The sequence below is a fragment of the Triturus cristatus genome, chromosome 3_1, assembly GCF_964204655.1.
Source record: "Triturus cristatus chromosome 3_1, aTriCri1.1, whole genome shotgun sequence".
In the NCBI taxonomy this organism is placed as follows: domain Eukaryota; kingdom Metazoa; phylum Chordata; class Amphibia; order Caudata; family Salamandridae; genus Triturus; species Triturus cristatus.
The window spans coordinates 1,120,581,517-1,120,607,780 of NC_140583.1; the positions used below are offsets into that span (position 1 = coordinate 1,120,581,517).

The following is a 26,264-nucleotide window of genomic DNA, read 5'->3' on the forward strand; positions in this document are numbered from 1 at the left end:
TAGGAGTTAATAGCTAGTTGGAATATGGTGTGAATATCTCGATTTACACTTCATAGCACACAAATGTACTTAATCTTCTGGGCTGCATTCAGAGTTAGAGTATGTCAGTCTGTGCAAGGACATTTTCAGTAAACTATACATAGGGCACATCATGCTGATATGATGTGGCTTTATATTCTGTTTGGATGCACACATGAAATGAAATGAAATTAGATTTATAGGAGCGCGAACTATGCCCAAGGGCGTCAAGGCGCTTGATGCAAACCATCAGAGGACAAGAGAGAAGGAGCAAGCTCATACTGAAGAATTAACAAAGAGCGAGGTCTTCAAGGCCCTACCGAACAAAAGTCGTGAAGGCTCTCCAGAGATGTTCAAAGGCAGAGAGTTCCACACTCTGGGCGCCAAGGAGGAGAAAGCTCTACCTCCCCATTTGGCCCTCCTAAACCTGGGCACAACAAGAAGATTCTTGTCCGCAGACCGAAAAGACCTAGAAGGGGCATAATGACAGACCGTCGACTTTATACCCTCAGGTCCGGCGTCATTAAAGGCTCCATGGGTCAAACAAAGGATCTTTAAAATAATCCTATCGTTCAGCGGGAGCCAGTGCAGAGATTTAATTGAGGCTGTGGCTGAATGAGACCTAGAAAGATTCAAGACAAATCTAGCCGCAGCATTCTGCACCATCTGCAACCGGAGGATGAGGCCCTTATCGATGCCCAAATAAAGGGCATTACAATAGTCCAGTCTCGAGGTTACCAAAGCCACTACCGCCTGTTTGCATGATTCAAGAGAGAGGTAATGAGAGATCTTTCTAAGGATTCTGATAATACCAAAGCAGATGGAGACCGTCCTATTTACCTGCAGCTTCAGGGAGAGCACATTATCCACGATCACCCCTAGGTTTTTCCCATAGGAGACTGGACAGGGACAGGCCCCCAAAGAGGTCAGCCACCAATCAGTGGACGAAATTCCCTGATCCTTGCCAAAGATCAAGACCTCGGTCTTCTCCCCGTTCAACTTCAGAAAGTTTTCCACCATCCAAAGGGAACCTGCTTCCATGCAACTCCTGAAATTTAGGGCTGAGTCTTTCCGGGTATGAGTTATCGATACCATTATTTGGGTGTCGTCCGCGTAGGATAATACCTCTAGCCCAAAGGATCTAACCACCTCTGCAAGAGGGGACACATAGATATTAAAAAGTGTAGGGCTTAGGGACGAGCCCTGGGGGACACCGCACTGCAGGACCTTAGGGGCAGAGAAATATTGCCCCAATTTCACCCTCTGTTCACGTTCCCCCAAAAAGGAGGCAAGGATGCTCAGCGCTGTGCCCCCGACACCCATCTCTCGGAGGCGGGTCACCAGCCTATGAGGAGATATTGTGTCGAAGGCTGCAGTAAGATCCAGAAGCACCAGGAGCGTAGTACGGCCAGCATCGACCTGCGTCCGAATGTTATTAAAGACTACCGTCAGAGCTTTCTCCATGCTATGTTGTCTCCTAAAGCCATGTTGAGAACCATCAAGCAAATGATGATCCCTTAGATATGTGCTGAGGTGAAAGTTTAGATGGGCCTCCAGGATCTTAGCAGGAACGGAAAGCAGTGAAATCGGCCGGAAGTTTTTTAATTCCGCGACATCTAAAGAGGGCTTTTTAAGCACCGCTGTCTTCCACAGTGATGGGTAGACATGGCCCCACAATTGATATTCCACCCAGGGAGGAAATTCACTATACTTTACCATGGTTTCCAGCCTCCAAGGGGATGTGTGTGCAATCACAGGGTCATGTTGGTTGTAAGGTGTGGGTCATGGTTTTCAAGGAGTGTTTGTAAGTCAAGTGATGTGGAGTGTGTGTCTATGTTCAGGTAGGATGTGTCACATGCAAACAGTTGCAGTTACACAAGCTTTAGGACTTCAGGGTTGTGGTAGAGTGAATCAGTCTAGTGATGTTTGCATTGTACCTACTGTATCTTGTTTGTGACAACATGAGTTTGAGTGGCTTCATTTAACAGGGAATTAGGTTGGGGACTCATAGGGATGTGTTTCATGTCTATGTGGCTACCCTTTACAGCCATATGGGCCACATTAACGTGTTTTCACTTAGTGGTACACATATGATATGTCAAGACTTCTGGAATGTGACAAGATCAACATAGGAGAATGCACACCTTACATTGTACCTAAGTTGCCAGAGTCTTTGTTACTGGCAGAGGCTGTTATTATCAATTCACTTTAGTGACACAAATCCAACTTCAATGCATAAGGCTTTGTATAGGCTCAATGCGGGAAACATCATTTACATCGCATTCAGTACACCGCGATGCTGTTACATCGCGGTCGTTACAACGAACGCGATATAACCACGCGATGCCATTACAACGCAAGTCTTTACATCGACTTGCGCTAGATGGCGTGCTAACATTACAAATAGTGTAGTTTACTATCCCAACACCTTCCCTACTGTTAAGTGGACTGGAGTTGGAATAGTAAATTACGCTTTTCTAATGTTAGAACGCCATTTAGCGCAAGTCGATGTAAAGACTTGCGTTGTAATGGCATAGCGTAGTAACATCGCAGTTGTTGTAACGACCGCGATGTAACTGCACGCGTTGTAATGACTCGCGTTGTTACGTCATACATCCGCTCAATGCTGACTGAAGGAGATTGTGGTTGTAGTGTTACAGATATCTCAGCTATTAGTTCTGGGGCAGTGTTAGGTGATACAGCTGCAAAGTCTGCTTGCTGTCTTTTCAAGATGTTGCTTCACTCAATAGAGTTTAGGATTTAGCTTTCTGTTCGGACAAGTTTTCCTAATGCCAATGCTATGCACTATCATTCTTAAAACCACTTCATATACTGATTTACATTTGTCAGTGCTCGTGCCTCCAATGCACCTTCTAGCCCCCTCATGTGGTACTTCTCACGGTATACCTTCCCCCCGATACTGCACTGAGAAAACCTCATGGTACAGTTTGGAAGGTCAGCTAGACCCTCAGTCTCTTTTCCCAGCAGTGGTGATGAGGATATTGGGTTCAGGGAGGATGTTGTGTGCCTGTGTATTGGCATCATTAGCACATACTTTTATGTGTGCATTGATGGTATGTTGCCATGACATGTGGCACATATATCAGTGGTGAGCTCACCATACATATATATATTCATATATGTGTCTATGCGCATTTGTAGTCCTACCTTTATGTTGGGTCTGTCCTTCTATTTTCTGATCAGTCTCTGGTCACTCAATGCTGTGCTTCCCTCTTTCATTACGCTCACCATGCTACAGAGCAGTTTCACACTGGTGCACCTTGTCTTTGTGGGTACTTTAATGTGTACAGGTAGGTGTGTTACTTACAGGTGGTGAAGCCTGCAAAGGTTCTTATTCTGCTGCCCATCGAGTAGGTAAAAAAAAGTGCTCCATAGCTGCACAGGAAGTGTGAAACTGCGTAGTGGTAAGTTTCGGCCTTATAAGCATACTCTTCCGCCATCTCTGATGAGATGGTTGGACCGACACAGACAGCATGTCAGAAATACATATTGTAATTGGGCAAGTGGTTCCAGGGTCGGGCCGTGCTCCGATTGGCTCAATTGGTCCTTTCCGAGAGCCGCGCTGTCGAAATTTACTGGCAGAGTTGGAAGGACCGCATTGGACGGTAAGAGATGTATTCTAATGCATCATAATCCTGTGGTCAAAGCGACCGCTTCTGACTCTAAATTGAGTGCACCGACTGACTCCTACAAGATTGCTGAAGCAGTTCCGTGTGACATTGTAATCAGCCCCAGTGTATTTGATAAGGTACAAAAGGAAGTTAACGGGCACAACCATGAATGAAACACAACACTATATACCGTTTCTGCTATTTAATTTCAGAAAGATTCAAAAAACGAATTACAAAAGTTCAAAAAGGTATTTGATTTAGAGCCATAGAGGTGCATTAACCAATTATCCAAGTGCATTGTCAATGTATTTTAGTTCCTAAAAAACATGGATTTTGAATTGTTGACGGTATCCAGGACATTTCCTTTTCTATAGCTAATTAATTTAATATAATGTTTATATTCTTTAAAATGCAATTGTGCTGTTTGTGTTTAATCTTCTATGCAAGTGCAATCATGTGTTTAAACCATAATTCATATATTTTAGATATGCTTGCTTACATTTTAATTTTGTTAATTTAAGAAGTTGCATTCACTGGGTGTGTATTTTTCGCATATTTACTCTGTGATTTTTTTGTGCAACTGAAAGGGCCTTGATCTCCTGCGGATCCCCACATTGCATATTCAAAATATGCCTTATAGGCGTACAGTCCTCCACACCACCCCTTTATTTTGCATGGTCCCACATTGTCAGTGAGAGTGTTCAATACCACCTAAAATCTGCCACTACTACAAAGGTAACAAGACAGATGGCATTTGTATGGATGCATTTGAAGTAAGCCTGACACCTTTCAAAATAGATTTAAGACACAGGGGGGTATATGTACAAGCCCCTATCGCCACGGGAACGTCACTTTTTAGGACGTTCCTGTGGCAATAGGGGCTTCGCCTTATTTACAAGGCAGCATTAAGCCACTTAACGTGGCTTGACACTAAGTTCTAAATAAGACCCCCTTTCACGCTATGCTTAGCGAGAAAGGGGAGGGCAATGTGTGTTGCTGTGGACGTTCCAGCCGCAACGAAAAACATCGTTTACAACGCGGGGATTACATCGCGATGCCATTACATCGCGGTTTTTACAACGCAAGTCGTTACAACGACTTGCGCTGGATGGCGCTCTAGGACAAGGAATAGTATAACTTACTATCCAACACCTTCCCTACTGTACGTAGACTGGAGTTGGAATAGTAAATTATACTACTCCTAAGTCCAGCGCCGTCCAACGCAAGTCGTTGTAACGACTTGCGTTGTAAAAACCGCGATGTAATGTACCGCGATGTAAATGTATGCGTTGTAACGTCATACATCCGCCGCAACTGCCATTGATTCTTACTCTGCCTACTATTTACAATAGAGGTATAAATAGGAGGCAGCGCCAGAATTAAGACAGGGAAAACTTGGTGTTACCCTGGCACAACAACGAGAAATGTTAGATTTCTCCTCGTTTTTGCTGTTTTGATGTGTGCTGCGTTGTGGAGCACACATGAACACAGCAAAATACCAATGATTGTTTATGTATAAGAAGGTCGCCCTTCCTGCACATAAAAAAAAAAAAATTTTATATGCATTTTTGCAACTTTTATGTGTGCTGAATTAAGCAGCACACATAGAACTTACGAAGCGCCATTTAAAGATTGATTATGTGCATGAAGGGGGCCCTTCCTGCACATACACAATCTTCTCGTGAACGCAGACACCCTTGCACTATGGCTCAAGGGTGCCTGCTTTGGTGCTAGGCTGCTAAACTAAGCGACAGCGCAGGGGGAAATGCAGGGTTGCACCATACTCTAGTAAGTATGGTGCAGCCCTGAGTTTCAGAAGTGGCGGAGCAAGACGTTAGGCCAAGGAGGCTAATGACACGCTCCACCACTTCTTTGTACATATGCCCCAGAGTGTGACAAGGTTTCAAAATGTGTTCCTTTGAATTGGGGGACTTTGGTGAAAATTTCATTTGGAGCAACTTGTTAAACAGTTTCCTAACTTCACACTACTATGTTTCCACAAAAACAATCATTTGGTGAGACATGTTCTCAAAGACCTTTCCGCATTGCAATTCTACTGAAAGTGTTTTTTTCTGGATAGGTTTTCTGTGGATATATTTGTTTTCCAAACACTTCACAAATTCCCAGCTGTCCACTAAGAGTAAGAAGTTTACAAAAATGACACAAACATGCTGAGGAAAAAATGTGTAACGTGGTACACGCCTGATTATTTTTTGTCATGAATATGAACAGGTCCTGGTTCCAAACAATGATCTTTTGAGAGAAGGGCATGTATGCCTTTGACCCACTTTTTCCCATGCACAGATCATGTATGTCTTCCTTTACTTGTTCAATAAAATGCAAAAATAAGTACAACAATCATATTTTCTCTAAACAGGTGTTTACCAAATTATTGTGAACATGGTGCTGAATGCTATCAGTCATGGAGCACGTTTACATGTAACTGCACCGGAACAGGTTACACTGGAGCCACCTGCCACAGCTGTGAGTACACAATAAAAGCTCAATATGTTACTGTGACCCAGAATGATGAGCCTAAAAAAAATGACTAAGGAGTCTTCTTGCTTTTAGCCACATATTGATCCACAGCATAAGGAAAGGTGAATGTTGGTTTCAACAGCAGGATATAATTTGTTGATATGAAAATACTGTCAGAAGATCTGACCTTTAAAGGTCAAAGGATGTTATTAAGTCAATCATGATTACCCCTTTAAGCTATGATTTCCACTTGACCACCAGTGCAGAGATAATTGTTTTTCTTGCTACAGTTTTGTTATTCAACAAGCTCGTTAAGAGCTCTTATTGATGAGTCTTTCTCATTACATTATTAATTTAAGCATATTTACCTATTTGGCTACTTGCTGGTGGCACTTAGAACATCCTTATTATGAACTTGATGGCTGAAATTGTAATTTTTGGACAGGGAGAACTGCTTTTTAAACCTTCAGAACAGAATGTTCTACTGCAAGAAGGCAGTTATGTTGCCACTATTTGCAATGTGAGTGAATCGTTCATGATATTTGCTCACCAAAGCTGTCAATAGAGCAGAAATCAATATAAGCACATTGTTATTTTTTTGGTGGACAGTGTTTAAATCGTGTCAAACGTGCTGTCAGGCACACATATCGTTCACAAAATATCCCAGTGACAAGAATATCGTGATGCAGAATATTGCAGGTAAGTTTATCGTTTTTAAAGGTCTTCAAGACTATTTGTTAAATTAACATGTCTATAATTTCGATTTTAAAATAGTTTCTATGTTTTAAGTTTTTAATGTGTTAGTCAATATTATGAGTAGTTGTTTTATTGTTTGGGTAATATTTTAAAAATAGTGTTTTTATTTTTTTATTAGTGGAAGGTTTTCTGGGTTAGTAGGTGAGTAGGGTGGTGCAATATTTAAATATTTAAATATATAGTGTCATCTTTTTATGTTTATTACAATTTACAATTTGTAAGCTTTAATTGCTTAGTGAGATTATTAATATGCCAATTATTTATTTGTTACAGTATTTCCATTTACATAATTTACCAATTTTAATTAATTAATTATTTATTTGTTTAAAATTGTAACTATTTTTAATAAATAATTGCTTCATTAATTATATAAATTATTTGTGACATAGCATTACTGCTCAAAATGGTGGATGCCATACCCTGCCAGCTAATATATATTTACTGCAGCAACCATGGGTGGAGCTCAGCACTTTAGGTTCCCAACATCTACGGCCGGTGGAGCTCCCAGTTGACAAGTTGTTTTTCCTGATGGGGGACAGCTTCTGAGGCCCAGTCTGGGGTGCCGCTTGGGGCACAGAGGCCTGAAGCTTCGTGAGCGATGTCTCTGGCTGCTGCATGGGCCACCATTCACCACACCTCACCTGGGACCACTGATTGGTGGGGTTGGTGATGTGGAATGGGCCACAAGGGCTTCACCCAGCAGGGGAGAGGTTGGAGGGTAGCTTGTCTGGGTGGGATGATGTGATTTCAGCTGCAACACTGTAATCCAGATTGAGACCAAGGGCTCCGAGGAGTGATGGCCTCAAACAGCGTAGATGCTTATGACATCCACCAGACTTACCCCAACCTGGCCTGCCTCTGTTCTCAGAACAGTAGCACCCACATCCTGCTTGTAACTGCAGCACAATGTAATTAAATATATCAGACATGTAGAATTGGACTCCACCTGCTTCTGTTTCTCCTTTCCCTACTTGCTTCTTCAGATATATGTCTGTGGCCTTTAATGCTGATGTGCTCAAGGGGGCAGTGCAGGATTCACTGAGGGTTGAAGTTGGATGTCACTATGTGTTCCTTACCCCTCCTTCACCCACATCAAATTCTGATTCCAAGGGAGGCGAGCTTGAGCCAGGGGCCTGCATGATACTCCTCTGCATCAAGTGCACTGCGAGACCACAAGTGAGACCTCATGACACAGCCCTCTAGTCCTGCAAAGGCAATACACTTTGCCCCTACATCCTGTGAGCACAACATCATTGGCTCTTCCCCACTGTAACTCCTGTCCTGAGACTGCTGGTGTCCCCTGAAACTCCTGCCAGGTCCCTTCTGACCTTGTCAATTGACTGGTAGGGGCAGAAACCCTTATTCTCCTTCCCCTCTGTTGGATACTGAAATGAAGTTGAAAGCAACCACCCATTGTTGACGGGTTTTTGTGTGCCCAACCGGCCCCGTTGATTGTTATGTTACTGAAGTTGAGCAGATCTTTTACGTTTCAGCACCAATCATAAGCTGTATTGTAGTGTGGAAGATGCCACTGAAAGATCACGGTGCAACAATATAAGTTTTGGAGGTTTTTTCCAGAGTACACTGAAGGCGACAACTCAGTGGCATTCCTAGAGAGGTGGCTAAGGACACAACTTTCAGACAACCAACTTTTTTCCTGTTTCTTAAATGAGAAGGCCTACTGCACACTTACCTCTTTTCCATTCTCCAGTGCAACATGTTTGCTCAATGTGTCAATGTTAGAAAGTCACCCTTTTTGCCTGCTCACCCACACTTTTTGTGTGTTGATTGGTACTGATGATAGCTGACTCTGACTGTGCCCCGAGCCCTGCTAGTCAGGTCCATTCTCAGTGCTATGATAGACACACAGGCATGCATTGAGGTATGCTTATATTTGTCATGACCTACCCTGTAATAGGGCAAGGGGATGAAAAACTACCTATATGTCCCTAGTATATAATAGGGCCGGGCATTTTAGAGGTCGGCAGCCTTTTTTGCACTTGCATGTGTGCACTGCTGAGATCCTGAGGTCGTTTTAAAAGCAGCACTGCCTTTAAAAACTGAATTCATTACAAACTCAACTTTGATGGCAGGGGCACTATATATTGCTAATCTACATTATCGTTGCATATCAGGTACTCAAAGGTGTTTCAGGGGAGAAGGGGTCAGGTAACTAAAAGCAGGGTCCCTATAAAAGAAATTGTATAAACCATGGTGAGGGAAAACTGCCAATTTTATTTTTCCTCAGTGTATGAAATACCCTGCAAAGTTGACTTTGGTGCTGTGGGCACTGTGAAGTATTAAACAATATTAATTTTACATATTAGGCAACCCCCAGGTGTCCCCTAGGTGTCCTAGGAGTGAGGGGGTCCTCTAATTATGAGTAGGGTCTTTAACAAATATTTTTTATAAACCCTGTGGAGGGAGGAATTGCACATTTCCTTTTCCCCATTGTAGATACTTGTCATCATAGGCTAACATGGCAATATTTTCTGGATGCATAACTATTTCTCGGAACGTATGAACATATTATTCAAAGACTTAACAGAATGGTACTGATAACTCCAATAGATTGCTCTTGTTGAATTTGTTCTAACTCATAAAGACAATACGTTTGAACCCTTTCTTGTCTGCAAGTCAAACTCCAGCCTTCCTACAGTCTTCCCTGATTGGTCAGTACTAACAGGCTTAACAAGTCTGTCTTGATTAGGTGATAAGTCTCTATCCAGGGGAGAAGCTATCTGCTGAAGAGAGCTCTGCAGCTACGCAGGAATGCCAGAGCAGGAGGAGAGGGGTGTAAAGCATGAGGCTTCAAAGGAGGATAGGACAGGCAGGGAATACCAGGGTTATCTACCCCCAGCCCCCTGTTCCCCAGCCAGCAAGCAGGATTAAGGAAGGAATTGGCAGATTTTATGGGGAGTAGACTAATGGAAATGAGCCACCATGAGAGTTTATTTAGTTAGCTCTTAATGTTTTGCAGAGATTTCAGCCAGGATTGATTTTAGAAGAATAGTGCTTTCTAGGACAGAAAGATGACAGACTTTGGAGGAAGTGGTCATGCGACTGGGTGGCACACCTGCATCCCATTGGTCAAGGGTGCCCCCCCCTCTTGATGCCCAGAAGCTGGGATTAAATATGTGAGAGGTGCATAGCCTCTCAGTTCTGCTACATGAAACAACAAGAAGAAGGAGCATTGTCCTGCTGGACTCCTGAACCGGTAAAGACTGCAACTGCTGTACTATATGGGACTACAGCTCTGAATACTTTGCCTTGCTTCAAGATGGAGTGTACTCCCTGCAGCTGCAGGTTAACAGAGTTTAACTCTCTCTTCTCCAGCCATAGTCCCTCTAATAGAGTGTGTCCAGTGGAGTTTTAAGGGGGTTGTAGGAAGTTAAGTGGTGGTATTGGTTTCTAAGCACTACAAAGTGTTTATTCTTTAAAGATTCACATCTCAGGTTGTTTTGGTGTCATTTTTAAGATGCAAATATTTCCTATTTATATTAAGTGGTGTGGAATTTTTATTGTGTGGTGTCGTACTTGTTTATGGTATTGGTGTTTTTAAATGCTTTACATGCCTGGCTTAGTGCTTGGTTTCGGCTACCAAGAGTTGAGCAAGTGACTAATTTATTGATACCCTATTTAGGACTCAGTACCATGTCAGTGGCCTTGTTTCTGGTGTTAGTTGACTACCTACCTCTACCAATAAACCACCTTCCAACACTCAACTTCAGCGACACATTCAATCCAGTGAATAGCGAGAACATCAACAGGAATGCTGTTTGACCAGCAAAAGATCCTGGTGTTCCCTTGCTACACCATACTAGTCTGACAAAAGAAGTGGATTTTTGAGCAGGTAAAGATGAAGATGGGGCCATTGGTACTCCAGTACATGCATATGTTTCCAGCAAAAGTGAAAGACCTTTTTAACCAAAGACATTTATTTTTTAACCCTGGGTCAGACGTAGCCATGGGTTGAGGAGTGCCATCCGTGTGTTTTTCATCATTGGAGGGAGAAGTGGCCTGGGTGCCTTCCGGATGGCCCCAGTGCCCAAGAATCGAAGACATTGCCACCAACCAAGTAACTGTTGTTGAAGACCTCAAAAGGCTGAGACAAAGACAGGCAGTAAGGAACCCGGGCCCACTGGTGGATACTCTCCCAAAATCAGACAAGGAAATTGGAAAAGTTCCCTGGGTGGCCTCAAATCAACTCAAAATGAGGAACTTTGGATTTTGCTTTCTGGTTCAGAGGTGTGGGCACCAAGATGCCTCTTTATCAACATCTGTTTGGCTGTGCCAAGACTTTTCGCAACTTTCCATCTGACTTCTGTTGTAGGCATAATACTTTTAGGGGGTCAGCCCACTCAATGGTGGCTGTTGCCCTGATAGGGGACAGTCTTTGTGGTTTCTTATGTAGGGACTATTTTCAGTGATTCTCCTGTTGGGATAGAAAATAGATACAGAATGGTGACAGCTTGGTAGTCACTATCTATGCAGCTTTAGCGGTCTTGTATGCCAGTTTTTCATTATCTTTATGATTTTACAAGCTGAAGGCTTCTTAGTGAGGGTTTGTGTTGTTAGAGGGTAGGAGTTTTTATTATCTGTTTTGTTGTACAAGATTGACATTCAGGGGCATCTCTGATGACATCATACTTGCGTCTTTTAATAACGGCCCATAATTCACAAACAGACCCACTAGGGTCCACTGGGTATTATATTGGAATATCAACAGGTATTCGACAAAATTAAAAGCGGTACAGTCATGACCTATGCCAAACATTACACAGAATCTATTTTAATGCTCAAGGAAACATATTTGTTGGGCACCAATTGAACATTCCTTGGTCAACGTGACTACAGCAGGGTTTATCATTCTAATCTCAATCGGCGTTCCTGTGGATTAGCAATCCTTCTGCTTAGGTCCAGCCCTAATTTGGATAGTTGCACTCTCAGAGCAGAATTAATTAAATGGACAATTATATAGGAATATTGTTATATTGACTCTCCTGCAGGAAACAAGTATCCAGAAAAGTTCCTTTGATGAAAATGGTGAGGGGTGCACATGAACGACAGATATTAAAAATGCTTTTTTTAAAATTTACAAAGACTATGGGCCTTATTGCGAGTCTGGTGATCCATAGGATCTGGCTGGGCCGACGGTCTTTCACAGGCAGAAATATGCTGGTGGTGCTGCAGCCAGCACCACCATGTATATTCCTAGTTGCCATTTCACTGCCGTTTTCAAGTCGGTGAACCCTCCAGGAAAAGGGTGGCAGAATCTCAACAATCATGCAGGAAGGTGCATGATAGGCTCTTCTATGAGCCTAGCAGACCACTGCCATCAGACTGCTGCAGGACCACCGGCCAGACCAGGATGTATCTCCTAATCTGACTGGCAGTCACACCACGGCTTTGGCGGTCCTTCAGCAGACGCTGCATTGCACCATCCACTGTAGGGCTACCATAGCCATAATAGGGCCCTAAATGCCTTAGCAAAACCCCTCCCACAGGAGAACAGCAAAATCCTGTTGCACACAATTTGCTGACCCATTCATTAACTTTAGAGGCAAGAAACAAACTAGACATCCTTATTGTGGAAGAGGAAATACAACTGGAAAATACTGCCATGCACTCCAGGAGCTCTCACGGTCCTAATGTTTTCTCACATGAACTATTTAAAAATAGTCATTGTTACTTATTCCACATCTAATGGAAATGTACAACAAGCCTACATTATGCATTCCTTTACCCATGATCTTTGTGGCATGGCTATTACAGTTATAGCTAAAGCTAATGAAACCCTAACCTCTGTTACTCTTATCTCCCAAAGTCAATATTTCTTGCTAACATTTTCACAACCAGATTTTTGGAAAGGCTTAAAGATGCAGTAGATTCAGTTGATTAATAATAAGAAAATAATACAGTTTATAATGAATGTTCAGAATTAACATGTAGGTTTAACCCCTACGATGCTCATGACGGAACCGTTCCGTCATGGCCCCGCCCGCGCTAGAACCCTTCAGCACCGCGGGGGAATCCGCGCAGCGCTGAAGGGGTTAATGAAAATTATTGTGTTTCAATGAAAAAATTGTAGTAAGCAACAACATTTATTCTCTAGGCATGAAAGTCTGAAATTACAGCGCTGAATGTTTTCATATATCTCTGCAAATGTTTCTACTTACACAAAGACCACTGTTAACAATTGATTCGAAATGTGAGATTTAGTGGGGTAATGAAGCAGTTGACATATGTAGATTTTGCTTTAAAACTTATCTTGACCATTTTAACTGACTTTTGTTTTTCTTTTAAATGAATGGATGCTGCACGATATGTTTTCTTTTCATCATACAGATGTTTCACCTTCTACATAGACCATAATTAATAAGTTTGCTATTTAGAAGGTTAGAAATGTAGTTTGGCACGTGGAAAAGTAATTTTGAAAGGGAGAATGATTCATAGAAATGTTTGGAAATAATAAAATATAGTTGCCGACTTTGAAATTGCTGTCTAAAGACCATTGTATTCTTGGTGAGAAGATTGGAGTGATACTGTTCCCATGAGTGCATTGGAAGCTGACTGGCTGACCAAAGAAGATGCAACATGTCTCAAAAGCTTCAGGTTGAGATATCTATAATAGTTTGTGTTCCAAGAGTAGTCAGTCATTGTCGCTGCTGCTCCCCCAATTTCACACCGGGGAAAGTCCGACCCAGACGGCAGACGGAGATTAACCCAGTGAAGTATAGGATTTACTCCAGGAAGTACACCACTTAAGAATTGTCCCTTGTAACTGTGGGATCCTTGGACCCACAGCCATCTGTGAACAGGACGGTCGTGTTAAGTAAGGGTGGTCGACAAATTCCGTTCCGCTCGCGCAGAACACGAAAATGTCGGAACGGAAATATGCAGGGCAGGATTCATTCTGGCATGATGCTCCTGTCACAAAAATTAAACCTCAACAGGAAGCACTTACAGATATAAATAAAGCAGGTGCCAGAGTTGAAGCTCAAATTCAGTAACGCATTAATCAGCACAAAACATTCGTGAGCACGGTCGAGGCTAGGCAGGTGTGCGTTCTCCCCATATCTACCGTCAACAATTTGCTGTAATCCTTGATGGTGCTCTGTGCATCCATGAGTTTCTCGAGCACAATCCCCGTGTAGTTCCTGACACCAGGAGGTTCTGTCTCCTCATCTGCTGCTCTGATCAGTCTCTGGCCCTTCATAAACAAGAGGCATGTGAACTGCATGGAAGCCCCGCCCGTTTGGCCCCGGCCCACACACCAGCGGTTTGCAACGTCTTCCCGCCCTTTCCCCCACTATGATGGACAGCTCACTCGAGGGACCCCGGCGCCTGTCGGTGCGCTGGCAACGTTACAGACACACATGGTCACTGTAGACAACTCTTCTGGCCCTTTACGCAGCTGTAGTGTAGGAAAAACACTATACATTTACCCAACGAGTTAGCACTTACTGATTAGCCAGTAGAAAGTACTCCAGTTGAGTAGAGGTATTATACAAAAGGGTGGAATCTTCGTGGGTAAATATGCAGGGCAGGATTCATTCTGGCACGATGCTCCTGTCACAAAAATTAAACCTCAACAGGAAGCACTTACAGATATAAATAAAGCAGGTGCCCGAGTTGAAGCTCAAATTCAGTAACGCATTAATCAGCACAAAACGTTCGTGAGCACGGTCAAGGCTAGGCAGGTGTGCTGTCTCCCCATATCTACCATCAAAAATTTGCTGTAATCCTTGATTGAGCTCTGTGCATCATTGAGTTTCTCGAGCGCAATCCCCGTGTGGTTCCTGATACCAGGAGGTTCTGTCTCCTCATCTGCTGCTCTGATCGGTCTCTGGCCCAATATAAACAAGAGACATGTGAACTGCATGGAAGCCCCGCCCGTTTGGCCCCGGCCCACACACCAGCGGTGTGCAACATATTCCCGCTCTTTCCCCCACTATGATGGACAGCTCACTCGAGGGACCCCGGCGACTGTCGGCGCGGTGGCAACATTACAGACACACATGGTCGCTGTAGACAACTATTCTGGCCCTTTATGCAGCTGTAGTGTTGGAAAAACACTATACATTTACCCAACGAGGTTGCACTTACTGATTAGCCAGTAGAAAGTACTCCAGTTGAGTAGAGGTATTGCACAAAACGGTAGCATCTTCTTGGGTAAATATGCAGGGCAGTATTCATTCTGGCACGATGCTCCTGGCACAAAAATTAAACCTCAACAGGAAGCACTTTACAGATATAAATAAAGCAGGTGCCTGAGTTGAAGCTCAAATTCAGTAAGCATTAATCAGCACCAAATCTCTGCAAGCACGCAAAATTTCGCGTGCTCGCGGATATTTTTTGCCATTTCGTGAAATTTTGCTAAAGGCAACTTCGCAAATTCCTCCCACCCCTAGTGTTAAGGTGACTGACCGTGCCTTTATTCACTTCTTCAGAGCTTTAAGGAGCCCATAAACCGCATTTTTCAGTCTGATTTCCCTCACTGTTTTCTGATTCAGTGCTCCCCCTCTCTGTCCTGATGAAGACCCCATGCTGAGGACTTAACAACCTTGATAATTTGAAGGGGTTGAAACGTTGACTTTTGCTCCTTTTGAAACAAGCTTGGATGACTGAGATTTGCTATCAGCGGCCTCACAATGCTATGTGTTTTTGTTGTAGTAGCTTGCCTGTTATAGGCTGGACAGGTTTGATCATGTAAATATAATGTATATATGGCACATTACCTCTCCCTCCTTTACAACCCTCACAAACTCCATTTTCCCCAGAGCACTGCTTTTCTCCCCTCATTCTGAGCACTGCTCTTTCATGTGCATTAACAATTGTGATGTCTTCAATAATCCATTGATGTTTTGTGAATAAATTGCATCTATTGCAGACATGTGAATGCGATGCTGTGAATGCTTTCACCTTTATGCTTTGAAATTGTCGCTACTGTGACCATTTTTCTACTGTACTGCGCTGTTAGTGGTTGGTTGATGTACTCTCACGCTGGTATTGGTTAATGAGGAAACATAGTGTTACACTGGCATAGGTCAATTGTTGTGTAAGTGCTGCATTGAGTTTAGTTAACAAGTCTTCAAGTATTAAAGCTGTAACTGGATTGGAGAAAGAAATTTTACGTATACGGATTAGAATCAAAACATTGAAGATTTTAACTACCTTGCTCATTGTTGAATAATTTGAAAATATGAAATGTTTAAAAGGTTTTGCTGGTTTTGTGAGAGGTGATGTGAAAACTCCGATATTGGAAGGTGAAGAGTCACTCCGAGGGTACACCAGCACATTATAAAGCAACCATTCATGTACCAAATCCTCCATAAAATTCAATTGTGAAAACTCCGATATTGGAAGGTGAAGAGTACAGTATTTCCATTTATATATTTAAAAAAAATCAGTTGGTTTTTTATAATATAATTTACCAATTTTAATTAATTAATTATTTATTTGTTTAAAATAGTAACTATTTTTATAAATAATTGCTTCATTAATTATATAAATTATTTGTGACATAGCATTACTGCTCAAAATGGTGGATGCCATATCCTGCCAGCTAATATATATTTACTGCAGCAACCATGGGTGGAGCTCAGCACTTTAGTTTCCCAACATCTACGGCCGGTGGAGCTCCCAGTTGACAAGTTGTTTTTCCTGATAGGGGGACAGCTTCTGAGGCCCAGTCTGGGGTGCCGCTTGGGGCACAGAGGCCTGAAGCCTCGTGAGCGATGTCTCTAGCTGCTGCATGGGCCACCATTCACCACACCTCACCTGGGACCACTGATTGGTGGGGTTGGTGATGTGGAATGGGCCACAAGGGCTTCACCCAGCAGGTGAGAGGTTGGATGGTAGCTTGTCTGGGTGGGATGATGTGCTTTCAGCTGCAACACTGTAATCCAGATTGAGACCAAGGGCTCCGAGGAGTGATGGCCTCAAACAGCTTAGATGCTTATGACATCCACCAGACTTACCCCAACCTGGCCTGCCTCTGTTCTCAGAACAGTAGCACCCACATCCTGCTTGTAACTGCAGTACAATGTAATTAAATTAATCAGACATGTAGAATTGGACTCCACCTGCTTCTGTTTCTCCTTTCCCTACTTGCTTCTTCAGATATATGTTTGTGGCCTTTAATGCTGATGTGCTCAATGGGGCAGTACAGGATTCACTGAGGGTTGAAGTTGGATGTCACTATGTGTTCCTTACCCCTCCTTCACCCACATCAAATTCTGATTTCAAGGGAGGCGAGCTTGAGCCAGAGGCCTGCATGATACTCCTCTGCATCAAGTGCACTGCGAGACCACAAGTGAGACCTCATGACACAGCCCTCTAGTCCTGCAAAGGCAACACACTTTGCCCCTACATCCTGTGAGCACAACATCATTGGCTCTTCCCCACTGTAACTCCTGTCCTGAGACTGCTGGTGTCCCCTGAAACTCCTGCCAGGTCCCTTCTGACCTTGTCAATTGACTGGTAGGGGCAGAAACCCTTATTCTCCTTCCCCTCTGTTGGATACTGAAATGAAGTTGAAAGCAACCACCCATTGTTGACGGGTTTTTGTGTGCCCAACCGGCCCCGTTGATTGTTATATCACTGAAGTTGAGCAGATCTTTTACGTTTCAGCACCAATCATAAGCTATATTGTAGTGTGGAAGATGCCACTGAAAGATCACGGTGCAACAATATAAGTTTTGTAGGTTTTTTCCAGAGTACACTGAAGGCGACAACTCAGTGGCATTCCTAGAGAGGTGGCTAAGGACACAACTTTCAGACAACCAACTTTTTTCCTGTTTCTTAAATGAGAAGGCCTACTGCACACTTACCTATTTTCCATTGCCCAGTGCACCATGTTGCTACATGTTTGCTCAATGTGTCAATGTTAGAAAGTCACCCTTTTTGCCTGCTCACCCCCACTTTTTGTGTGTTGATTGGTACTGATGATAGCTGACTCTGACTGTGCCCCGAGCCCTGCTAGTCAGGTCCATTCTCAGTGCTATGATAGACACACAGGCATGCATTGAGGTATGCTTATATTTGGCATGACCTACCCTGTAATAGGGCAAGGGGATGAAAAACTACCTATATGTCCCTAGTATATAATAGTGCCGGGCATTTTAGAGGTCGGCAGCCTTTTTTGCCCTTGCATGTGTGCACTGCTGAGATCCTGAGGTCGTTTTAAAAGCAGCACTGCCTTTAAAAACTGAATTCGCTACAAACTCAACTTTGATGGCAGGGGCACTATATATTGATAATCTACATTATCGTTGCATATCGGGTACTCAAAGGTGTTTCAGGGGAGAAGGGGTCAGGTAACTATAAGCAGGGTCCCTATAAAAGAAATTGTATAAACCATGGTGAGGGAAAACTGCCAATTTTATTTTTCCTCAGTGTATGAAATACCCTGCAAAGTTGACGTTGGTGCTGTGGGCACTGTGAAGTATTAAACAATAATAATTTTAAATATTAGGCAACCCCCAGGTGTCCCCTAGGTATCCTAGGAGTGAGGGGGTCCTCTAATTATGAGTAGGGTCTTTATCAAATATTTTTTATTAACCCTGTGGAGGGAGGAATTGCACATTTCCTTTTCCCCATTGTAGATACTTGTCATCATAGGCTAACATGGCAATATTTTCTGGATGCATAACTATTTCTAGGAACGTATGAACATATTATTCAAAGACTTAACAGAATGGTACTGATAACTCCAATAGATTGCTCTTGTTGAATTGGTCCTAACTCATAAAGACAATACGTTTGAACCCTTTCTTGTCTGCAAGTCAAACTCCAGCCTTCCTACAGTCTTCCCTGATTGGTCAGTGCTAACAGGCTTAGCAAGTCTGTCTTGATTAGGTGATAAGTCTCTATCCAGGGGAGAAGCTATCTGCTGAAGAGAGCTCTGCAGCTACGCAGGAATGCCAGAGCAGGGGAGAGGGGTGTAAAGCATGAGGCTTCAAAGGAGGATAGGACAGGCAGGGAATGCCAGGCCTATCTACCCCCAGCCCCCTGTTCCCCAGCCAGCAAGCAGGATTAAGGAAGGAATTGGCAGATGTTATGGGGAGTAGACTAATGGAAATGAGCCACCATGAGAGTTTATTTAGTTAGCTCTTAATGTTCTGCAGAGATTTCAGCCAGGATTGATTTTAGAAGAATAGTGCTTTCTGGGACAGAAAGATGACACACTTTGGAGAAAGTGGTCATGCGACTTGGTGGCACACCTGCATCCCATTGGTCAAGGGTGCCCCCCTCTTGATGCCCAGAAGCTGAGATTAAATATGTGAGAGGTGCATAGCCTCTCAGTTCTGCTACATGAAACAAGAAGAAGAAGGAGCATTGTCCTGCTGGACTCCTGAACCGGTAAAGACTGCAACTGCTGTACTATATGGGACTACAGCTCTGAATACTTTGCCTTGCTTCAAGATGGAGTGTACTCCCTGCAGCTGCAGGTTAACAGAGTTTAACTCTCTCTTCTCCAGCCATAGTCCCTCTAATAGAGTGTGTCCAGTGGAGTTTTAAGGGGGTTGTAGGAAGTTAAGTGGTGGTATTGGTTTCTAAGCACTACAAAGTGTTTATTCTTTAAAGATTCACATCTCAGGTTGTTTTGGTGTCATTTTTAAGATGCAAATATTTCCTATTTATATTAAGTGGTGTGGAATTTTTATTGTGTGGTGTCGTACTTGTTTATGGTATTGGTGTTTTTAAATGCTTTACATGCCTGGCTTAGTGCTTGGTTTCGGCTACCAAGAGTTGAGCAAGTGACTAATTTATTGATACCCTATTTAGGACTCAGTACCATGTCAGTGGCCTTGTTTCTGGTGTTAGTTGACTACCTACCTCTACCAATAAACCACCTTCCAACACTCAACTTCAGCGACACATTCAATCCAGTGAATAGCGAGAACATCAACAGGAATGCTGTTTGACCAGCAAAAGATCCTGGTGTTCCCTTGCTACACCATACTAGTCTGACAAAAGAAGTGGATTTTTGAGCAGGTAAAGATGAAGATGGGGCCATTGGTACTCCAGTACATGCATATGTTTCCAGCAAAAGTGAAAGACCTTTTTAACCAAAGACATTTATTTTTTAACCCTGGGTCAGACGTAGCCATGGGTTGAGGAGTGCCATCCGTGTGTTTTTCATCATTGGAGGGAGAAGTGGCCTGGGTGCCTTCCGGATGGCCCCAGTGCCCAAGAATCGAAGACATTGCCACCAACCAAGTAACTGTTGTTGAAGACCTCAAAAGGCTGAGACAAAGACAGGCAGTAAGGAACCCGGGCCCACTGGTGGATACTCTCCCAAAATCAGACAAGGAAATTGGAAAAGTTCCCTGGGTGGCCTCAAATCAACTCAAAATGAGGAACTTTGGATTTTGCTTTCTGGTTCAGAGGTGTGGGCACCAAGATGCCTCTTTATCAACATCTGTTTGGCTGTGCCAAGACTTTTCGCAACTTTCCATCTGACTTCTGTTGTAGGCATAATACTTTTAGGGGGTCAGCCCACTCAATGGTGGCTGTTGCCCTGATAGGGGACGTTCTTTGTGGTTTCTTATGTAGGGACTATTTTCAGTGATTCTCCTGTTGGGATAGAAAATAGATACAGAATGGTGACAGCTTGGTAGTCACTATCTATGCAGCTTTAGCGGTCTTGTATGCCAGTTTTTCATTATCTTTATGATTTTACAAGCTGAAGGCTTCTTAGTGAGGGTTTGTGTTGTTAGAGGGTAGGAGTTTTTATTATCTGTTTTGTTGTACAAGATTGACATTCAGGGGCATCTCTGATGACATCATACTTGCGTCTTTTAATAACGGCCCATAATTCACAAACAGACCCACTAGGGTCCACTGGGTATTATATTGGAATATCAACAGGTATTCGACAAAATTAAAAGCGGTACAGTCATGACCTATGCCAAACATTACACAGAATCTATTTTAATGCTCAAGGAAACATATTTGTTGGGCACCAATTGAACATTCCTTGGTCAACGTGACTACAGCAGGGTTTATCATTCTAATCTCAATCGGCGTTCCTGTGGATTAGCAATCCTTCTGCTTAGGTCCAGCCCTAATTTGGATAGTTGCACTCTCAGAGCAGAATTAATTAAATGGACAATTATATAGGAATATTGTTATATTGACTCTCCTGCAGGAAACAAGTATCCAGAAAAGTTCCTTTGATGAAAATGGTGAGGGGTGCACATGAACGACAGATATTAAAAATGCTTTTTTTTTAATTTTCAAAGACTATGGGCCTTATTGCGAGTCTGGTGATCCATAGGATCTGGCTGGGCCGACGGTCTTTCACAGGCAGAAATATGCTGGTGGTGCTGCAGCCAGCACCACCATGTATATTCCTAGTTGCCATTTCACTGCCGTTTTCAAGTCGGTGAACCCTCCAGGAAAAGGGTGGCAGAATCTCAACAATCATGCAGGAAGGTGCATGATAGGCTCTTCTATGAGCCTAGCAGACCACTGCCATCAGACTGCTGCAGGACCACCGGCCAGACCAGGATGTATCTCCTAATCTGACTGGCAGTCACACCACGGCTTTGGCGGTCCTTCAGCAGACGCTGCATTGCACCATCCACTGTAGGGCTACCATAGCCATAATAGGGCCCTAAATGCCTTAGCAAAACCCCTCCCACAGGAGAACAGCAAAATCCTGTTGCACACAATTTGCTGACCCATTCATTAACTTTAGAGGCAAGAAACAAACTAGACATCCTTATTGTGGAAGAGGAAATACAACTGGAAAATACTGCCATGCACTCCAGGAGCTCTCACGGTCCTAATGTTTTCTCACATGAACTATTTAAAAATAGTCATTGTTACTTATTCCACATCTAATGGAAATGTACAACAAGCCTACATTATGCATTCCTTTACCCATGATCTTTGTGGCATGGCTATTACAGTTATAGCTAAAGCTAATGAAACCCTAACCTCTGTTACTCTTATCTCCCAAAGTCAATATTTCTTGCTAACATTTTCACAACCAGATTTTTGGAAAGGCTTAAAGATGCAGTAGATTCAGTTGATTAATAATAAGAAAATAATACAGTTTATAATGAATGTTCAGAATTAACATGTAGGTTTAACCCCTTCGATGCTCATGACGGAACGGTTCCGTCATGAGCATCGGTTGAGCTGTGCTCATGACGGAACCGTTCCGTCATGGCCCCGCCCGCGCTAGAACCCTTCAGCACCGCGGGGGAATCCGCGCAGCGCTGAAGGGGTTAATGAAAATTATTGTGTTTCAATGAAAAAATTGTAGTAAGCAACAACATTTATTCTCTAGGCATGAAAGTCTGAAATTACAGCGCTGAATGTTTTCATATATCTCTGCAAATGTTTCTACTTACACAAAGACCACTGTTAACAATTGATTCGAAATGTGAGATTTAGTGGGGTAATGAAGCAGTTGACATATGTAGATTTTGCTTTAAAACTTATCTTGACCATTTTAACTGACTTTTGTTTTTCTTTTAAATGAATGGATGCTGCACGATATGTTTTCTTTTCATCATACAGATGTTTCACCTTCTACATAGACCATAATTAATAAGTTTGCTATTTAGAAGGTTAGAAATGTAGTTTGGCACGTGGAAAAGTAATTTTGAAAGGGAGAATGATTCATAGAAATGTTTGGAAATAATAAAATATAGTTGCCGACTTTGAAATTGCTGTCTAAAGACCATTGTATTCTTGGTGAGAAGATTGGAGTGATACTGTTCCCATGAGTGCATTGGAAGCTGACTGGCTGACCAAAGAAGATGCAACATGTCTCAAAAGCTTCAGGTTGAGATATCTATAATAGTTTGTGTTCCAAGAGTAGTCAGTCATTGTCGCTGCTGCTCCCCCAATTTCACACCGGGGAAAGTCCGACCCAGACGGCAGACGGAGATTAACCCAGTGAAGTATAGGATTTACTCCAGGAAGTACACCACTTAAGAATTGTCCCTTGTAACTGTGGGATCCTTGGACCCACAGCCATCTGTGAACAGGACGGTCGTGTTAAGTAAGGGTGGTCGACAAATTCAGTTCCGCTCGCGCAGAACACGAAAATGTCGGAACGGAAATATGCAGGGCAGGATTCATTCTGGCACGATGCTCCTGTCACAAAAATTAAACCTCAACAGGAAGCACTTACAGATATAAATAAAGCAGGTGCCAGAGTTGAAGCTCAAATTCAGTAACGCATTAATCAGCACAAAACATTCGTGAGCACGGTCGAGGCTAGGCAGGTGTGCGTTCTCCCCATATCTACCGTCAACAATTTGCTGTAATCCTTGATGGTGCTCTGTGCATCCATGAGTTTCTCGAGCACAATCCCCGTGTAGTTCCTGACACCAGGAGGTTCTGTCTCCTCATCTGCTGCTCTGATCAGTCTCTGGCCCTTCATAAACAAGAGGCATGTGAACTGCATGGAAGCCCCGCCCGTTTGGCCCCGGCCCACACACCAGCGGTTTGCAACGTCTTCCCGCCCTTTCCCCCACTATGATGGACAGCTCACTCGAGGGACCCCGGCGCCTGTCGGTGCGCTGGCAACGTTACAGACACACATGGTCACTGTAGACAACTCTTCTGGCCCTTTACGCAGCTGTAGTGTAGGAAAAACACTATACATTTACCCAACGAGTTAGCACTTACTGGTTAGCCAGTAGAAAGTACTCCAGTTGAGTAGAGGTATTACACAAAAGGGTGGAATCTTCGTGGGTAAATATGCAGGGCAGGATTCATTCTGGCACGATGCTCCTGTCACAAAAATTAAACCTCAACAGGAAGCACTTACAGATATAAATAAAGCAGGTGCCCGAGTTGAAGCTCAAATTCAGTAACGCATTAATCAGCACAAAACGTTCGTGAGCACGGTCAAGGCTAGGCAGGTGTGCTGTCTCCCCATATCTACCATCAAAAATTTGCTGTAATCCTTGATTGAGCTCTGTGCATCATTGAGTTTCTCGAGCGCAATCCCCGTGTGGTTCCTGATACCAGGAGGTTCTGTCTCCTCATCTGCTGCTCTGATCGGTCTCTGGCCCTTTATAAACAAGAGACATGTGAACTGCATGGAAGCCCCGCCCGTTTGGCCCCGGCCCACACACCAGCGGTGTGCAACATATTCCCGCTCTTTCCCCCACTATGATGGACAGCTCACTCGAGGGACCCCGGCGACTGTCGGCGCGGTGGCAACATTACAGACACACATGGTCGCTGTAGACAACTATTCTGGCCCTTTATGCAGCTGTAGTGTTGGAAAAACACTATACATTTACCCAACGAGGTTGCACTTACTGATTAGCCAGTAGAAAGTACTCCAGTTGAGTAGAGGTATTGCACAAAACGGTAGCATCTTCTTGGGTAAATATGCAGGGCAGTATTCATTCTGGCACGATGCTCCTGGCACAAAAATTAAACCTCAACAGGAAGCACTTTACAGATATAAATAAAGCAGGTGCCTGAGTTGAAGCTCAAATTCAGTAAGCATTAATCAGCACCAAATCTCTGCAAGCACGCAAAATTTCGCGTGCTCGCGGATATTTTTTGCCATTTCGTGAAATTTTGCTAAAGGCAACTTCGCAAATTCCTCCCACCCCTAGTGTTAAGGTGACTGACCGTGCCTCTATTCACTTCTTCAGAGCTTTAAGGAGCCCATAAACCGCATTTTTCAGTCTGATTTCCCTCACTGTTTTCTGATTCAGTGCTCCCCCTCTCTGTCCTGATGAAGACCCCATGCTGAGGACTTAACAACCTTGATAATTTGAAGGGGTTGAAACGTTGACTTTTGCTCCTTTTGAAACAAGCTTGGATGACTGAGATTTGCTATCAGCGGCCTCACAATGCTATGTGTTTTTGTTGTAGTAGCTTGCCTGTTATAGGCTGGACAGGTTTGATCATGTAAATATAATGTATATATGGCACATTACCTCTCCCTCCTTTACAACCCTCACAAACTCCATTTTCCCCAGAGCACTGCTTTTCTCCCCTCATTCTGAGCACTGCTCTTTCATGTGCATAAACAATTGTGATGTCTTCAATAATCCATTGATGTTTTGTGAATAAATTGCATCTATTGCAGACATGTGAATGCGATGCTGTGAATGCTTTCACCTTTATGCTTTGAAATTGTCGCTACTGTGACCATTTTTCTACTGTACTGCGCTGTTATTGGTTGGTTGATGTACGCTCACGCTGGTATTGGTTAATGAGGAAACATAGTGTTACACTGGCATAGGTCAATTGTTGTGTAAGTGCTGCATTGAGTTTAGTTAACAAGTCTTCAAGTATTAAAGCTGTAACTGGATTGGAGAAAGAAATTTTACGTATACGGATTAGAATCAAAACATTGAAGATTTTAACTACCTTGCTCATTGTTGAATAATTTGAAAATATGAAATGTTTAAAAGGTTTTGCTGGTTTTGTGAGAGGTGATGTGAAAACTCCGATATTGGAAGGTGAAGAGTCACTCCGAGGGTACACCAGCACATTATAAAGCAACCATTCATGTACCAAATCCTCCATAAAATTCAATTTAGACCTTAGTTGATTTAATTTGTTAAAACCCTGTACACTGCTCCTTTGATACAAGCTAGAGTCAATGGTGTCCTATTACCCATTTTTTCTATTGTAAGAGATACACATCAGGGCTTTCCTTTCTTCCATCTACTTTTTGCCCTTGTGGTATAATCCCTGGCAGAGTGGATCCATGGAGACCCTCTGGGAAACAACATAAAATAGAGTAATGGCTATGAAGATAGAATGTCACTATATGTGGAGGACATGCTTTTATAAGTTAAACACATAGTTAAATCCATCCCTTGATTCATTGAGATTGTGTGCATATATGGTAAGGTATCTGGGCTAAATGTAAACAGGGAGAAATTCACCTTCTTACCACAGAAGGGAGGCTCCTCACCTGGTAATATCACCTCTGATTTGCATGTGGCTGGCGATCATTTACAGTAGCTGGGGATGGAAATAGTGCAGTATCCTCACCGAAGCTGGGAACTCAATAAAGCTGTTCAAGAGACTAAAGTTCAGTTTCAAATCTTGGTCCTCCCTGCCCCTTCTGTAATGAGATGTAGAGCTTTATTCAATATGTTCCCTACCACGCCTTCTATACATTTTGCAAGTTTACCCTTATTTACTACCACCAACTACTTACTTCACAGAACTGCAGTCATTTGTCGATAATATAACCAAGAGTGAAGTTCCATATGATTAAGGATTAGGATGGACATATGTCAAGTTGTATTTCTGGGCCTCTCAGCCGGCTACCCCTAATGATTGGTTGTTCGGAGACAGATGGGACCCACCACTTAGATTGGAATTGGACGTTTTAGGCTGTAATGGACTGCATTCCCTACGTTATGA

The 26,264-nt window shown here is 43.1% G+C and overlaps 1 protein-coding gene across 1 annotated transcript in view; it reads left to right on the top strand.

The window, feature by feature from the left end:
* Nucleotides 1-26,264, top strand: part of LOC146861608 (contactin-associated protein-like 5) — a 1,183,739-nt gene that overhangs the window by 721,592 nt on the left and 435,883 nt on the right. Inside the window, exon 11 of the mRNA XM_085646457.1 lies at nucleotides 6,028-6,134. Coding sequence (XP_085502583.1) covers nucleotides 6,028-6,134 — 107 coding nt within the window. The remainder of the gene's footprint in view (nucleotides 1-6,027; nucleotides 6,135-26,264) is intronic.